At 41.9% G+C, this 18,446-nt stretch overlaps 1 protein-coding gene across 1 annotated transcript in view; it reads right to left on the bottom strand.

Moving 5' to 3' along the window:
- Positions 1 to 18,446, bottom strand: part of TMEM132D (transmembrane protein 132D) — an 883,628-nt gene that overhangs the window by 253,704 nt on the left and 611,478 nt on the right. The window contains exon 4 of the mRNA XM_068990253.1: positions 17,959 to 18,142. Coding sequence (XP_068846354.1) covers positions 17,959 to 18,142 — 184 coding nt within the window. The remainder of the gene's footprint in view (positions 1 to 17,958; positions 18,143 to 18,446) is intronic.

Below are 18,446 nucleotides of genomic sequence, written 5' to 3'. Positions count from 1 at the left end.
GAGGTCAGAGTGAGAGAGCATGCTCTTTAGATAGGGTGGCGGTGGTTGCTGTTGTTCAGTTGCTAAGTCTTGCTTGATTCTTTGTGACCCATGGATTGTAGCACACCAGGCTCCTCTGTCCTTCAGCATCTTCCAGAGCTTGCTAAAATTCACATCCATTGAGTTAGTGATGCTGTCTAATCACCTCATCCTCTGCCTCTCCTTCTCCTTTTGCCTTCAATCCTTCCCAGCATCCGGGTCTTTTCCAATGAGTTGGCTCTTTGCATCAGGTGGCCAAAGTATTGGGCCTTCAGCTTCAGCATCAGTCCTTCCAATGAATATTCATGGTTGATTCCCTTTGGGACTGACTGGTTTGATATCCTTGCTGTCCAAAGGACTCTTAAGATACAGTGGTGGAGGAAGTTTCCTGATGAAGTTGGATTTTATGGACCACATGGTATATAATGCCAAATTCTGACCCTAACATATAAGCAGGTAGCTAGTATCTCAAAAATACATGAATCCTGATATCTTCTAAAAGTCTGAGTTGGGTTTAGGTCATCTCTTTTGTGAGAAAAATATCAAGTTCCACAGATAGACAACAGTGGCTTGGCTGTTGGCCTAAATGTCTGAAAAGTCCATGGATCATCTATGCAATCCTGTTTTCTGAGAGGTGTTTTCACTTTCTGGTAGTTGCTGCCAAGATTCTGGAGGTCCTGGAGTAAGCCTGCTGCTGCTGCTAAGTTGCTTCAGTCGTGTCCAACTCTTCGTGACCCCATGGACTGCAGCCCACCAGGCTCCTCAGTCCCTGGGATTCTCCAGGCAAGAGTAGTGGAGTGGTTTGCCACTGCCTTCTCCGTGGACTGAGCCAGCCCTTAGCAAATAATTCAAGAGACAAGGAAATGTTGACACTGAGATTTAGTGGCAAGCATGCCCTTAGATCAGTTACCAGCTCTCTTTTTCCTCTGCCACCTTCAACTCTTGGATAATGAGGTTAATTGGAAGGTTAATGGAAGCAGTACAGCCAACAAATTTTGATATCATCCAGTGGAAATCACCAATGAGGAAGACGATGAAGTTAACCAAAGAATGTGAGGAACACTGAGGCAGATTTAAGAATAAACATCATGAGTCTGTGTGTGTGTGTGTGTGTGTGTGTGTGTGTGTGTGTGTGTGTGTGTGTGAGAGTCGGTGAGGGGGGGAGGTCTCCCAGGACTCTGCAAAGATGGAAGGCATTCATTTGATTCTAAGTGTCAGGAAGGTTTGTTTTGCTCAAGAGGGGAATTAACAAGTACAAGGCCAAGTAGTCAAAAATGAGAGGATGAGAGTGTGAACATGGCTCAGACTACCTGCTCTGGTTACCCTAAATCTTTTGGAAACTCTTTATGGAGTGGCATATGGTGGGAAATGTATCCATATTTACTGCAGAAAATACACTTTTCTCATGGTAATGTTACTATTTAAATTTGTTTTATTTTTAGGGAAGCTTTCATGCAAAGTGGTTTAGTCACTAAGTCCTGTCTGACTCTTGCGACCTCATCAACTATAGCCCTCCAGGGGATTTTCCAGGCAGGAATATTGGAGTTGCCATTTTCTTCTCCAGGTGATCTTCCCAACCCAGGGGTCAAACCCTGGTCTACTGTATTGCAGGTGGCAAAAAGGTCAAGCCTTACAGCATAACTGGACTCCAAGGGAGGGTATGTTCTCAACTTGCAGAAGAAGAAACTGAGACAAAGATAAGAAGAGGGTATGTCTACATTAGATCAACAATGGGCAAATTATGGCCAGCAAGCTATAGTTTTTGTACAGCCTGCAGCTAAGAATAATTTTTATATTTGGGAGAAAAAGACAGTTTTTACATTTGGAAAAAAATCAAGAGAAGAATACTTTTTTTTTGGTGACACATGTACATTACATAAAATTCAAATTTCAGTCCCCAGAAATAGTTCCACTGGAACTCAGCCACGCCCATGTGCTTACGTGTTATGGTTGCTTCTGAGCTACAAGAATACTGCTGAATTGTTGCAAAAAGACTGTATGGCCTGCAAACCTGAAAATATTTACTATCTGTGCCCTCAAAGAAAACATTTGTCAACGCCATTGTTTTGGGCCCTTTTGAGCTATTGCTCCTTTTACATAATAAATATAGTAGTGCTGACTTTATTATCCAAAATAAGAAACATAATGAATATAATCTTCCAACCCACAGGCTTAAAAAATACAATATAATGTTGTAACTGAATTATAAAATCTGAAATAAAAGCAAATTGCTTATAATAAAATAATATGTACTTAAATGCATGCATTTGGGGGCAGGAACTATACAAAAAGACATAATGGTGTATTCAGGTTAATCTCACCTAATTGTTGAAGGAGTGTGAATAAGACAACTATTAGTGCAGATGGACACTGAGGCCTCTATTTGCAACACAAACTCCACAGCTGGCATTGATGCAGTTTCTTAACCACACTTTTGATTGACAGGAGCTGGTGCTATTGATAGAACAACACAGTCATTGAGAAATGGTGGCTCATCAGGGAAGGAAGTAAGGGAAAACAAGAGCCAACCTTTCTTTTCACCCAATGATCTTCTTCCATTTACTGGACCCAACCAGTGGACAAGACAGCCCACTGGGGGTGATCCATACAAGAAACACTCCAAGAGCATAGCTCAGGGTGCAGAAGAGTGGAGTGTGGGTCCACAGACCATGTGGAGAATGTACAGACAACCATCTCAAAAACCAGCATGATGACGCTCTCAGTTTCCCAAAGCAAACGTTTAGCACTGTACTGTCTAATCTGATAGACACTAGCTCATATGAGTGTTTAAATTTAAATTAATTCAATTACATGAAATATTCAGTTCCTCCATGGTACAAGCCACCTTTCCAGAGTGCAATAATCCCATGTGGCAATGGCTACCATATTAGATGGCTTATATTTTACAACATCTCAGGGCTTCCCAAGTGGCACAGTGGTAAAGAATCTGCCTGCCAATGCAAGAGATGCAAGAGATGCAAGAGAAGTAGGTTTGATCCCTGGGCTGGGAAGATCCCCTGTAGGAGGAAATACCAACCCCCTCCAGTAATCTTGCCTGGAAAATCTCATGAACAGAGGAAACTGGTGGGCTACAGTCCATGAGTCACAAAGAGCTGGACACGACCGAGTGATTGAGCAACAAGAGAATCCTATTGGCCTATAAGAAAGCTGTGACTGATTTAGGCTATTTCATATCCCCATCCAAACACATCTTTTTTTTGGGTGTTAGTTCTAAAAGGTCTTGTAGGTCTTCATAAAACCGTTCAACTTCAGTTTCTTCAGCGTTACTGGTTGGGGCATAGACTTGGATAACTGTGATAATGAATGGTTTGCCTTGGAGATGAACAGAGATCATTCTGTCGTTTTTGAGATTGCATCCAAGTACTGCATTTTGGACTCTTTTGTTGACCATGATGGCTACTCCATTTCTTCTGAGGGATTCCTGCCCGCAGTAGTAGAAATAATGGTCATCTGAGTTAAATTCACCCATTCCAGTCCATTTTAGTTCGCTGATTCCTGGGATGTCGACGTTCACCCTTGCCATCTCTTGTTTGACCACTTCCAATTTGCCTTGATTCACGGACCTGACGTTCCAGGTTCCTATGCAATATTGCTCTTTACAGTATCGGAGTAACAGGCAAATTTGGCCTTGGAATGTGGAATGAAGCAGGGCAAAGACTAATAGCGTTTTGCCAAGAAAATGCACTGGTCGTAGCAAACACCCTCTTCCAACAACACAAGAGAAGACTCTACACATGGACATCACCAGATGGTCAACACCAAAATCAGACTGATTATATTCTTTGCAGTTAAAGATGGAGAAGCTCTATACAGTCAACAAAAACAAGACCAGGAGCTGACTGTGGCTCAGATCATGAGCTCCTTATTACCAAATTCAGACTCAAATGGAAGAAAGTAGGGAAAACCGCTAGACCATTCAGGTATGACCTAAATCAAACCCCTTATGATTATACAGTGGAAGTGAGAAATAGATTTAAAGGCCTAGATCTGATAGATAGAGTGCCTGATGAACTATGGAATGAGGTTCGTGACATTGTACAGGAGACAGGGATCAAGACCATCCCCATGGAAAAGAAATGCAAAAAAGCAAAATGGCTGTCTGGGGAGGCCTTACAAATAGCTGTGAAAAGAAGAGAAGTGAAAAGCAAAGGAGAAAAGGAACAATATAAGCATCTGAATGCAGAGTTCCAAAGAATAGCAAGAAGAGATAAGAAAGCCTTCCTCAGTGATCAATGCAAAGAAATAGAGGAAAACAACAGAATGGGAAAGACTAGAGATATCTTCAAGAAAATTAGAGATACCAAGGGAACATTTCATGTAAAGATGGGCTCGATAAAGGACAGAAATGGTATGGACCTAACAGAAGCAGAAGATATTAAGAAGAGGTGGTAAGAATACATGGAAGAACTGTACAAAAGAGATCTTCACGACTCAGATAATCATGATGATGTGATCACTAATCTAGAGCCAGACATCTTGGAATGTGAAGTCAAGTAGGCCTTAGAAAGCATCACTACGAACAGAGCTGGTGGAGGTGATGGAATTCCAATGGAGCTGTTTCAAATCCTGAAAGATGATGCTGTGAAAGTGCTGCACTCAATATGCCAGCAAATTTGGAAAACACAGCAGTGGCCACAGGACTGGAAACAATCAGTTTTCATTCCAATCCCAAAGAAAGGCAATGCCAAAGAATGCTCAAACTACTGCACAATTGCACTCATCTCACATGCTAGTACAGTAATGCTCAAAATTCTCCAAGCCAGGCTTCAGCAATACATGAACCATGAACTCCCTGATGTTCAAGCTGGTTTTAGAAAAGGCAGAGGAACCAGAGGTCAAATTGCTAACATCCGCTGGATCATGGAAAAAGCAAGAGAGTTCTAGAAAAACATCTATTTCTGCATTATTGACTATGCCAAAGCCTTTGACTGTGTGGATCCCAATAAAGTGTGGAAAATCCTGCAAGAGATGGGAATACCAGACCACCTGACCTGCCTCTTGAGGAATCTGTATGCAGGTCAGGAAGCGACAGTTAGAACTGGACATGGAACAACAGACTGGTTCCAAATAGGAAAAGGAGTACATCAAGGCTGTATATTGTCACCCTGCTTATTTAACTTCTGTGCAGAGTACATCATGAGAAACGCTGGACTGGAAGAAACACAAGCTGGAATCAAGATTGCCGGGAGAAATATCAATAACCTCAGATATGCAGATGACACCACCCTTATGGCAGAAAGTGAAGAGGAGCTAAAAAGCCTCTTGATGAAAGTGAAAGAGGAGAGCAAAAAAGTTGGCTTAAAGCTCAACATTCAGAAAACGAAGATCATGGCATCTGGTCCCATCACTTCAAGGGAAATAGATGGGGAAACAGTAGAAACAGTGTCAGACTTCATTTTTTGGGCTCCAAAATCACTGCAGATGGTGACTGCAGCCATGAAATTAAAAGACGCTTACTCTTTGGAAGAAAAGTTATGACCAACCTAGATAGTATATTCAAAAGCAGAGACATTACTTTGCCGACTAAGGTCCATCTAGTCAAGGCAATGGTTTTTCCTGTGGTCATGTATGGATGTGAGAGTTGGACTGTGAAGAAGGCTGAGTGCCAAAGAATTGATGCTTTTGAAGTGTGGTGTTGGAGAAGACTCTTGAGAGTCCCCTGGACTGCAAGGAGATCCAACCAGTCCATTCTCAAGGAGATCAACCCTGGGATTTCTTTGGAAGGAATGATACTAAAGCTGAAACTCCAGTACTTTGGCCACCTCATGCGAAGAGTTGACTAATTGGAAAAGACTCTGATGCTGGGAGGGATTGGGGGCAGGAGGAGAAGGGGACGACCGAGGATGAGATGGCTGAATGGCATCATGGACTCGATGGATGTGAATCTGAGTGAACTCCAGGAGATGGTGATGGACAGGGAGGCCTGGCATAATGCGATTCATGGGGTCACAAAGAGTCGGACACGACTGAGTGACTGAACTGAACTAAACTGAACTGATCCAAACACACTCCTTCACTATAAGCAGTTTCTGATGGCTATACTGAGAAAGGACAGCCCAAGAACATCCACTTGTCTTCAATATCACCATCATCCTAGCCCAAGTCCTCATCGTTTTCCACCTGGACCATTAAAAGAGGCTCCAGTGTGATATTTCCATTTTCATTGTTGCCCCCTCTTCCAAATTTGTTCTCCCCTTGGTGTTCAGAGTGATATTTTAAAAACAGATCATGAATCAGATGAGATTTAAACACAGAGAAATCAGAAATCCTACTGCACACATCATGCTGATAAGGCACCTACTCCAGTGTCTGCCTGCCCTGACCTCATCTCCCCATCTCACTGTTCTCCAGCTTCACTGGATGCTCTCTATTCTAAGGCTCATCAAGCTGGCCTTGCTTTGGGCTTTGGCATCTATTTCTCCTTCTGTCTGGAAAGCCAGCTCTTCTCAGATCTCTCCATTTGGGTCCTTTTTGGCAGCTCAAATATCACCCCTGCAGAGATGACCCTATCTCAAAGAGCTTGCCCAGCCAGTCCTTCTCCTTCCCAACCTTCTGTTCTATTTTCTCCTAAACATAGATCAGTTCTGAATTCAGCTTGGTCAATTATTTTTTACTTATTTTTTAAATTGAACTATGCTTGGTTTGGGCTTCTCAGGTGGTACAAGTGGTAAAGAACCCTCCTGCCAGTGCAAGAGACATAAGAGACACGAGTGTGACCCCTGCATTGGGAAGATCCCCTGGAGGAGGGCATGGCAACCCATTCCAGTATTCTTGCCTGGAGAATCTCATGGACAGAGGAGCCTGGCATGCTACAGTCCAAAGGATCTCAAAGAGTTGGATATGACTGAAGCAACTTAGCATGCATGCTTGGTTTACAAAGTTGTCTTAGTTTCAGGTATACAGCAAAGTAATTCAGTAATTCCGATACTGATATATAAATATAAAGAAAATGCATAAATATGTATATATTTATATATATTCTTTTTCATTATATGCAATTACAAGATATTGAATATTGTTTCCTGTGCTATACAGAAGGTCCTTGTTGTTTATCTGTTTGATATATAGCCCTGTGCGTATGTTAATCCCAAACTCCAAGTTTATCCCCCCTTCCCCTTTGGTAGTCATAAGTGTGTATTCTATGTCTGTGAGTCTATTTAAGTTTTATAAATATGCTCATCTGGATCATTTTTTTTTAGATTCCACACATTAAGTGATATCATATGATATTTGTCCTTTTCTGCCTGGCTTACTTCACTTAATATGATGTCTAGGTCAATCCATGTTGTTGCAAGAGCATTATTTCATTCTTTTTATGGCTGAGTAGTAGTCCATTTATTAATACAATACGTACCACACTTCCTTTATCCATTCATCTCTTTATGGACATTTAGGTTGCTCCCATGTTTTGGCTATTGTGAATAGTGCTGCTATGAACATTGGGGTGCATGTGTCTTTTCAAATGACAGTTTTGTCTGGATGGATGCCCAGAACTGCTGGATCATATGGTACATTTTTTACCAGCCACCTCCCATGAGTGTGATGCATGCTCTGTTATCCCCTTCTCACAAAGGCCAGTGCCTGGCACATAGAGGGAAACTCAGGAAATGCTTCTTCAATGGACTGCGTTTCTGGGGTACCTGCAAAATGAGTCACATCATGAGCATTTGTTCACTGAGAACAACCACTTGTACAGTCTCTGGGGCTGTAATAACCACACGACTAAACAACAATAGCAGTAAGTCTCTCGATTTGTTTTGCACCATGTACCTTTAAAAGCACCGAGGTGCAGCCGCCACTGTCTCATTATAAATCACCTCTGGAGAGGACAGCTCATTAACGAGCATCAAAGGTAGCACAGTGGGCTGAAAAGAAAAGGCAGTGGCTTTGTGCGTAATAAATAACTCATTTTCAGATGACTTTTCCTATTTCAGTTAAGACTTCTCAATTTCATATTTTTACGAGTGCACATTCTTGCATTTGCATTTTCCAAAGATCTTTCCACATATTGAACTGATCAACAGCCTTAACTGTTTTCAGGTTGCAAGCACAGACTCTGCAGCCCATCTATCTAGAATCTAATTCCAGCTCAGTATCTCAACTGAATCGCTTGGCACCATTCTTCAAACACTGCATACTTTCATCCATCTGTGAAATGGGCATAACAGTAGTCCAGACATCCCTGGTGATCCCAGTGATTAAGAATCTGCCTGCCATTGCAGGCGTGGACATGGGCTGAATCCCTGGTCCGGGAAGATCCCAAACCTGTGGGTCTTAGACTAAGCCCATGCACCCCAATTAATGAACCCGCGTGCTTAGAGCCTATGATTTGCAACAAGAGAAGCCAGTGCAATGAGAAGCCCGCACATCACAACTAGAGGGCAGCAATGAAGACCCAGGAGAGCCAAAAATAAACAATAAAATAAAAGTAAATAAAAATTTAAAAAGAGCAGTACCAACATCAGTGGGTCTCTTAGAATTGAATGAGTTAATCCCTGCAAGGAGGAACCTAGAGGCATACCTGGTACACAATAAACAGTAAGGACCTAGTATCATTATGACTGACGGTGTTTGGGGGCATCATAGTGACTCAACAGACACACAAAGAAAAGAGTGTGTCTTGGAGCAGAGATTTTTCTCAAGGCCTGTTGCAGCATCTTAATTTGCACTTGGTTGAGAAAGTATAAAAAGGAAGCTATGCCATCCAATGTGATTGAATTTTCAAAAAGTCTGAGGAAAACAACAGAGGGTATCTGGCATATTAATTAGCAGGCTGACACAGGAAAAGGATATCATGAAAAGTCAAATAAAAAAAGAGCTAAGAAATCTGCTTTGATGAGAAAAATAAAAAGAAACTTCATTACTGGAGCCAGGAGAGAGAGCTTTTCTTCCATAATTTGGGAGCCTCATCTCAAGTTCAGATCTCAGAAGGTGACTGTCAGGGCACATGACCTGTGCTAAGTCTACAGTTGACAGGGGATGAACAAGCTGGTGTGACCCTACAAGACCCGCAGGGCTCTAGTGAGTAGTAAAACTGTTCTCCAGGCTTCTACTATGGGTGGTACCATGCCTTCAGCCAGGAATACAAATGTGAACAGAACACGGTTTAATAACAACCACAGTGTTCACAGGAGATCATCCAGGCAAGGTGGTGTGCAAGAAGATTAACTCCTGAAGATCCTAAAACCAGGGGAAGGTATGGGAGATGAAAGGGTAGTTCATTTGCTTTAAGGAGACAAATGTATTCAATTCAGGAAAGCGTACTTAAAATGCATTTATTTCATCAGGAGCTTTACAATAGCAAATTATATGGGAATGTGCATGGGGGTAAGTTTTGTCTGTAAGGTTTACAGAAATGGAATTTCTGCTGAGTCCTGGATTTAGGACGACATGCCTTCATTGGTAAGATTTAAGAAGATGCAAATAAGATCAGGAGAGAAGAGATTATTTGATTACTTTCTTGAAATCCCCAAAATTGTAGAAGAAAGAACTCAGGCCTTAGTCAAATAAGAGAAGGATCTGGCTATGTCTAAACTGCATGGTTCCCTGGGACCTCCCTGGTGGTCCAGCGGCTCCCAATGCAGGGGGCCCAGATTCAGTCCCTGGTCAAGGAACTCGATCCCACATGCTCCAAATAAGAGTGTGTGTGTAGCAACTAAAGATCCTGCGTGCTGCAGCTGAAACCCAGCACAACCAATGTATAAATAATACAGTTTTTTAAATGGCTGCTACCTGCTCTTGTCTGGCTTATAAGGCCCTTAACTAAGGCAAACTCAAAAGAAGAAGGCATTTGGTTTGGATGTAAATGGTAAGTCAGGAGTGGCACCCTGGAGTCTCGCTCCTTCTACTTTGGAAGAGGGACCTGGAGATCAGAAGGATTTAGGTGGAGTTCAAACAATAAGATCCCATAAGGGAGGACTCTGAAGGTACCTAAAAGGACATCCTGAGTTTATGTCTTTCCAAGCATCTTGGGTACAGCTCTTGCTCCCAGTGGTGTGATCTCAACCAGCAAAAAGAACTGAAGAGTGTTTGAATTCCCCAACTTGATTGTTACCCTCACTGTGAGCAAGGAAAGTGTGCAGTAGTCACAGCAGAAGGTCCAATAAGAATCATGTCGGGCTGTGAAGAGCCAGGAGGACTCCCTGGAGGAGGTGGCAGGAGAAATGGGCTTATACAGAGAATTCTGAGTGATATCTGTTCTCCCATGAGTGTCATGTTTGAAGAAAGGTTTGCGATATATCAAATTGCACTTCATAAAGAGCACATGGCACATCTGACTCTGTTTTTGCTTAAAAACTCTGTTGGCCTTCCCCAAGCATCTTCAGGGCTGGGTCTGGCAGACACATCTGTACTCTTCTGTCATCTTATGTAAATGCCATGGAACGTCACCATCACCAAGTCACTTTGGATTATTTTCAAGGATAACTGCCTGTCCAGATGGTATCTCGTGATTAATTTTTATCTAAAGTTCCAACTCAATTCTAATAACTAAAATTCAGGGACTTCCTGGTGGTCCAGTGGCTAATACTTCATGCTCCCAATGCAGGGGGCACGGGTTCAATCCCTGGCCAGGGAACTAGATCCCACATGCCGCAATTAAGAGTTTGCAAGCCGCAACTAAAGATTTCACATGCCTCAATGGAGATCAAAGATCTCATGTGCCACAACTAAGACACGGTGTAGTCAAATAAATAAATAAATATTAAAAAAATAAAATTCAGTGGTCAAGGCTGAGACACAGCAAAATCAGAAACATCAGAAACTCAGCATTAAGAGGAGGGTGTGCCCTTAAAATCCAGAGGAGATCTGAGTCACCCACATCCATCCTACATTCAGAACAGCCATCACAGTTATGGTACCCAAATAGCTACCGCCCAGCATGAATGAAAACATTGTTTTATATTAAAGTAAAGAACACATGTTAATAGCTTTGAAAGGATATTCAACTAACTGATACGGCATTCAAATCGATGAATATCAGTCTCATCATCTTTGAATCCCCACAGAAGCTCAAAACAGTTGTTTTAGCCAAAACACAGGAGGCAGATAGGAGAGAATGATAAAGAACCTTGAGAAACTGGGTTCCCACTCCCCACCCCTGGAAGAATATTTTCTGATAAGAAATGCAAGAAATGGAAGAAATGCAAACATGCTCCCTAGAACCCGATGATGACATGCAGTTACAGACAAGCACTAATTGGATTAACGGCAATGCTCATTTAATGACCTTTTCTTCAGAATTTTCTCCCAAAGGACAAAAAAATATATATATAGATTTACTCATGAGATAGTAAGGGATCATTTACTGAACAGAAAAAAGAATACTGTAATAACAGAGAGATACACGAATGGATTTAGGAAAAAGAAATACACAGGTTTTAAGGCCATAGACAACAGGAAAAAATACGCAAAATATTGAGAAAGAAATAAGCGTCTTTTGGAAACTGAACTTTGAATGGAAGGGCTTAACTGGGCATCATCTCAAAGCTTTCCTGGAGATGAAGTTACACATCTCAGAAAGAACAGAGGGGCCATGGGCTCACCCCATGTGTACAGGGAGTCACAGCTGCATTTACTTTTAGCATTGTTTTCTGAAGATTATAGTTCTACCTATTCAAATATGCTGTGGGGGGACATTTTAATATTTGGAGGTTTTACAAGAACACAAAAAACAGACATGATTTTTCCTCTTGGTTACAAGAGAAAAAGATTTCCACTATGGAAAAGATCAGTAGATTTGACTGCACAAAAATTAAACATATACCCACAAACTTCTGCATGCTATAATATATACAGTAAGTGACACCAGAAGACAAATGGTAAACTGGGAGGAATATTTACAGTGCTACTATCAAAAGGCATGAAAACAGAAAGTAGAAGGAGCTTCTAACAGCTGGGAGGAGGGGGGGTGCGGGGCTAGTGTTCAGTGAGTTGCCAGATGAAAATATTCTGAAGATTTGTTGCACAACAGTGAAAATATTTAACACTAATAAACTGGACAGTTAAAAGAGACTGGGGTTTCCAGGTGGCGCTAGTGGCACAGAAGCTGTCTGCTAATGGTGGGGACATAAGAGATGCAGTCTGTGGGTCCCCTGGAGGAGGGCAGTTTGGTGGCTTTTATAAAAAAAATATTATAGTACTGCAAATTTTTTGGTTCCCAGCCTTTGATTCAAATGTATTTCTAAAAGTTTATCAGAGATGTGGACAAAGAATTGAGGGTGAAAATGTAGACCACAGGAAATTTTATAATAGAAAATCTTTTAAAAATACATTTTAGGTTTTTGTGGTACTATCATATAATCACTGCAGATGGTGATTGCAACCATGAAACTAAAAGACGCTCTTTGGAAGTAAAGTGATGACAAACCTAGATAGTGTATTAAAAAAGCAGAGATTTCACTTGGCCAACAAAGGTCTATATTGTCAAAGCTATGGTTTTTCCAGTAGCCATGTATGGATGTGAGAGCTGGACATGAAGGCTGGGTGCCGAAGAATTGATGCTTTCATACTGTGGTGCTGGAGAAGATTCTTGAGAGTCCCTTGGACAGCAGGGAGATCAAACCAGTCAATCATAAAGGAAATCAACCCTGAATCTTCATTGGGAGGACTGATGCTGAAGCTCCAATACTTTGGCTACCAGATGCAAAGACCTGACTCACTAGAAAAGACCCTGATGCTGGGAAAGACTGAAGGCAGAAGCAGAAGGCGACAGCAGGGTATGAGATGGTTAGACAGCATCACTGACTCAACGGACATGAACTGGAGCAAACTCTTGGAGATAGTGGAGGACAGAGGAGCCTGGAATGCCACAGTCCATGGGATTGCAAAGAGTCTGACATGACTCAGACACTGAACAACAACAATCATATATAGGGAACTTTGGGGTTGGGTCTAAAATCAGACTCATCTTTCCCCCCAGATCCTTCCTTCACACCTATAACCAATGTATTGAAAAGTCCCATCATTCACCTGCTAAGATGTATCCTAAAATGGTCTGCCTCTGCGTCTCTCCACGGAGATCACCACAGTCCACTGGAGTGGTCCAGAATAACCTCAGTGTCTCCCCATCATACAGCTCTATATATACATTCCCCATATTCATTTTCACCAAATATATCTATAGCGGGACACAGGGGCTCCCATGATAAAACTCACTCTCCCAGCCTCCCTTGCTCTGGACGTGATCACTCGGCTGAGTTCATGGGCTGATGGGATGGGAGCGGAGGTGGTGGATTCAGAGAAGGGTCGTGTCCTTGGTGGAGAGGGGCACACCTCCCCTTGCACCTTGTCCTAGTCCTGTTGGCTGCCACATGGACACGTCTGTTATTAATCTGGGGCCATGTGGATAAGGTCAGTGTCTTTGGAGTCACTTGGCAAGAGGATAGAAGGATGCTATGTTCTACCCCTTGGGGCCACCTGGTAACGCTGCTCACATTCAGATGGGAGAGGTGGGGACAAGCAAACGCCACGTTTCTTAAGTCACGGTTATTTTACAGCAGCCAAAGTAGTCCGCTCTGATGTCCCCTTGCTCTCCCAAATCCATTTTTTACACACAGCCAAAGTGTTTTCTAAAAACATTCATTAGCACAGCAGCTGCTGTGCTGAAAGCCTTTCAGTGACTCCCTATCACATTGAAATATCCACCTTTGTACTCTAGCTTACAAGCCTCCATGTGACCTTGAGCTCAACTCAAAGGGTTCTCTCCTCATGGACTCATTAACGGTCCAGGTGAGCTGGCCTTCCTTCTGTCTCTAACATCTCAAAAAAAAGGTAAGTGATATCATACGGTACGTGTCTTTCCCTTTCTGGCTTACTTGACTTAGCATGATAATCTCTGTGTGCATCTATGTTGCTGCAAATGGCATCATTTCACTCTTTTTTATGGCCGAATAGCATTCCATTGTAGGTATGGATCGCTTCTTCTTTATGCGCTCATCTGTGGACGGACATTTAGGCTGTTTCCATGCCTTGGCTGTTGTGAATAGTGTTGCTGTGAACATAGCGGGGGGCGGGGGGCGTGCATCTTTTTGAATTATAGTTTTTTCTGGTTTTATTTCCAGGAGTGAGACTGTTGGGTCTGGCACAAATGAACCTATCTATAAAACAGAAACAGACTCACAGACACACAGAACAGACTTGTGGTTGCTAGGGGGATGTAGGGGAGGAGAAGGGGTGGACTGGGACTTTGGGATTGGTAGATGCAAAGTACTGCATTTAGAATGGATAAACAATAAGGTTCTCCTGTACAGCACAGGGAACTATATTCAACATCCTGTCACAAGCTATAATGGAAAAGAATATAAAAAGAATGCCTGTATGTATGTAACTGAGTCACTTTGCTGTGCAGCAGAGATTGGCACAACACTGTCAATCAAACAAACCTCAATAAAAAAGAATATGTGGCACAAATGAGTAGATGACAGAATGATATCTGATTTAAATACCTCTCAACAAACACACCATGAACAAAAATAAAGTAAAAACGAAAATATACAGCGAAAGGTCTATTTAATGACAACTCTTCTAAAAACAAATAACGTTTTTTCCAGTCAAGTCAAAGGTGAAATGATGCAACTTTCTCTAGAAAAGGGACTCAAAACGCTCCAAATACAAAAGACTGGGGAGTCAGGACCATGAAGACTTTTAAGTTCCAGAGGAAGATGCTCACAAGGTACTAGCAAAAAACTCCTCAGACCACATATGTTTGAAAGCAATTTTAATGCAATTCATTGACTTCCATTCAAGAATTAGAGAGCATCCCCCAATATTCAGAGCAGCACTATTCACAATAGCCAAGACATGGAAACAACCTAAATGTCCAACCACAGGTGAGTAGATAAAGAAGACTGATGTATATAAACAAAAGAATATGCCTCAGCCACAAAAAAGAACCGAATTTTGCCATTTGCAGCAACACGGAAGAACTTGGAAGGCATTACGCTAAATGAAATAAGTCAGACAGAGAAAGACGTATATTGTATGATGTCACTTATATGTGGAATCTAAAACAATACGACAGACCAGTGAATATAACAAAAAAGAAGCAGACTCACAGATCTAGAGAACAAACTAGGGTACCAGTTGGGAGAGGTGGTGAACAGGCGATATAGGGGTAAGAGAGAGGGAGGTATGAAGTATTAGCTGTAAGGGAGGCTCAAAGACTTACTGTTACGACATGGGGACTATAGCTGATACTTTGTAATAACTGTAAGTGGAGTGTAACTGTTTAAAATTGTTTAAAAAAGAAAAGAATCAGTGAGCATCTACACACTGCCTAGCACTCTTCTTATCTTGGGAAACATGGGGACTGGGAACATTCACTTTCCTGAAAGACTTTACAACATAATCGCTAGCGAATTATTTATCTTTTGCATTTAGTAACTAAGTGATTGTATTAAGAGCAAACATTTATTGTATGCTTGACTTCACTGGGCACTCTTCCAGGGCCTCCTGAATTATCACCGTCTCTTACATCAACCTTATGAGTATTATCTCTTTCACCCTTTGTAGATGAGGAAACTGAGCCAGAGTGAAATTAAGCAAGGATGCATAGCTAATAATGGCAACTCACTCCAGTGTTCTTGCCTGGAGCATCCCAGGGACAGAGAAGCCTGACGGGCTACAGTCCATGGGGTTGCAGACAGTCGGACACGACTGAGCAACTAAAGAACAACAAGAGCTGGTAAGAGGAGACTAAGATATACGTATATTTTATTTTGCTTCCCAGGAGGCTCATAAAGATGAACACAGAATGGAAAACAGGTGCCAGGATGAGGAACCTCTCTGAGCCTCAGTTTCATCATCTGGAAATGGAGAAGGATTGTTTCAAATCCTGCTCATTGCCTTGCAATATTTAATCTCTTGTTGTTTCCTTGTAACAGAACCTGAGCAAATGTGCCATGCTAAAAAGTAGACTTCCAACTAAGTATGCCCATATAACCAAGTTCTTGTTCATTGGATACACACAGAAATATTGGCTTCTTATGACGACTTCTTGAAAGGGAAAAGGAATGGATCCTATTCTATATCTCTTCCTTTTTCTGGCTGGCAGAATACGGATAAGCTGGCTGGCATCCCAGCAGCCATTTTGGACCATAAGGTAACCATAAGGATAGAATGTATGCCTTCGACTGCTGAAGCAGAAATAAAGATGAAGACTGAGTCTCAGATAGCATAGGGCAAAGTACCAGCCCTGCACTACAAACCTTAAGAGTTCTTTTACATGAAGGAAAAACACACTTGTATTAAAGTGACTACTGGCCAGGGTAAAGTGGAGTGAGTGGGGAGGGCAGGTTAGGGCTTGTTTTCAGCCAAACGCAATTCCTAACTGATAAAAACTGAGATTCTTCTAGCTCTGCCATTACACACACTTCTACAATTACACGTATCATAGCCAGAAAGGGTGATGCAAGGTGAGAACAGTTTGGGAGACCTGGAAAGGACAGAAAGTGGATTCATGTGAGTGGGGATTCATGTAGGTTATGAAGAACAGTGGGGTCTGAAACAGGCTGACAGTCTTGGCAGAAGAAATGCTGAACTCGGGAAACCAAGCAGACTGTCTGATGCTGAGCCAAGCAACAGGAGCCGTGCAATGTATGGCTAACAGCTCATCAGACTAAAGGTGTTGAAAAGGGGAACGAATTCAAATAATTACTTATTCAAGACAAACGGTCTTGCCATTGCTGGTAACAGAACCACTAACAGCCTAAATGAAGGAGCGCTGCTGTTACATATGAAATAATGTACCAGGGGAGATTTGGAGCGTTTAAAATATAATAAAAGAAATAGTTAATAAGAGCCCTTATCAACTGAAGGACCGCAACACCTTTACATCGCCTAGTGAACAGTATAATAACCAACTTAGTGTCACTAGGCAACTGTCCATGTTACCTTGTATTGAAAGATTGATCCTTGACATCCTTTCATGGCCCCATAGTAACACTTGTCAATAACTCCTAATAGATGGTGAGAGGGAGACATGAGGCTGTCAATCCTTCAATTCCAACAGTAAAAGTACTTTTGTAACATGAGGAAGCTCAAAGTACTCTCAGCAGACTCTCAATCCCAAGCATTTGCACTGTGATAACTCACATTAGGAAAATGTATTATTCTTTTGTAGAGAGACCCTGGGAAAAGGTGAGGCTAGACAAGGCATCAGTGTGTTTGTTGAGGTCAACCTGGCTGTTTTTTCCCACATGCAATGTGGCCCATTGCATAGCAACCAGGGGGCAGGTCCTACCTAAGGATGAAAACCCATCTGTGTTCCACAAATCCGAGGAAACACATGGACTGACTTAGAGACCTAAATCTTTTACAAGTTACAAATAGATGGCCTGTGAATGGATTATAGCTCACCCTTTCCTAGACAAGCTTGATTTAAAATAAAATTAGCTCTAACAAGGAGTTGATGGTTCACACTAAAACTATATGGGTGTTTTCTGTTGAAAAGTCAGTAGGTCTTAAGAATTCAGAGTTTTCCTTGGCTTTCCTGCATGGCTTTCCTTGAATTTCCTGCGTGGCTTTCCTGTTGGCTAGGCCTTTTCACTGGGTAGATGTTTGTCCAGTCATTTGTAACCTTTAACTCAGATGCTGGATCTGTTTGGTCTCTGCAGGTATACATGTTTAAGATCCTTGACTAGTCTCCAGTGTATCATACAAACATCTTGATAAAATCATCAGTACTTTTCTTACAGTGGAAGACCCAAATCTAATGCCTGGATTTTGATTATTTTCTAAAGAATATTTTACAGATATATATGAGTATGTGTTTACAATCAGCAATATGCAGTAACTTTGTCAGCTTTCCCTGACCCTGGCTCTGGGCTCACTGACATTTTCCCAGTGTGTTTAGGTCATGTGTGTGATGCTTTGCCTTTCCCTGAGGTCTGTATTAACAGCCCAGGGCAGGGACTTTCTTACCATGGCCAATGGGATGACTCCGATCAAGTCTTTCTGACTCACGTAGATCTTGGAGACACCCAAGTCAGATGTGATGTCTCCTGGATATTCAACCTGCCATGTGACAAGCTGCGTGGCCGGCAGGTCACTGGCTTCTTCGATTTCTACGTCGATCTGCATGACTTCATAGGAGGCACCATTTGCACTGGACAGAAGGAGAGAGAAGGAGAGAACAACACTGAGGGCTGGGTGGGCATGCCTGGCAGGCAATAGACAATTTCCACGCGCACTTATACTATCGTTCCAAGAGTCTGTCGGAAAAGCAATCTTCAATGACCATGGATGGATGAATGGACAAAGAAGATTCGATATATGCACATATATAATCTACATGATATATACACATATTTACATATAATAGAAAATTACTCAGTCATAAAAAATGAAATGAATGCTATTTGCAGCAATGTGGATGGACCTAAAGATTATTATACTAAGTGAAATATGTC

The sequence above is a fragment of the Capricornis sumatraensis genome, chromosome 17 (genome assembly GCF_032405125.1).
Source record: "Capricornis sumatraensis isolate serow.1 chromosome 17, serow.2, whole genome shotgun sequence".
NCBI lineage: Eukaryota > Metazoa > Chordata > Mammalia > Artiodactyla > Bovidae > Capricornis > Capricornis sumatraensis.
Note: the sequence above shows the minus strand (reverse complement) of the source record. Positions and strands in the feature narration are given on the sequence as shown.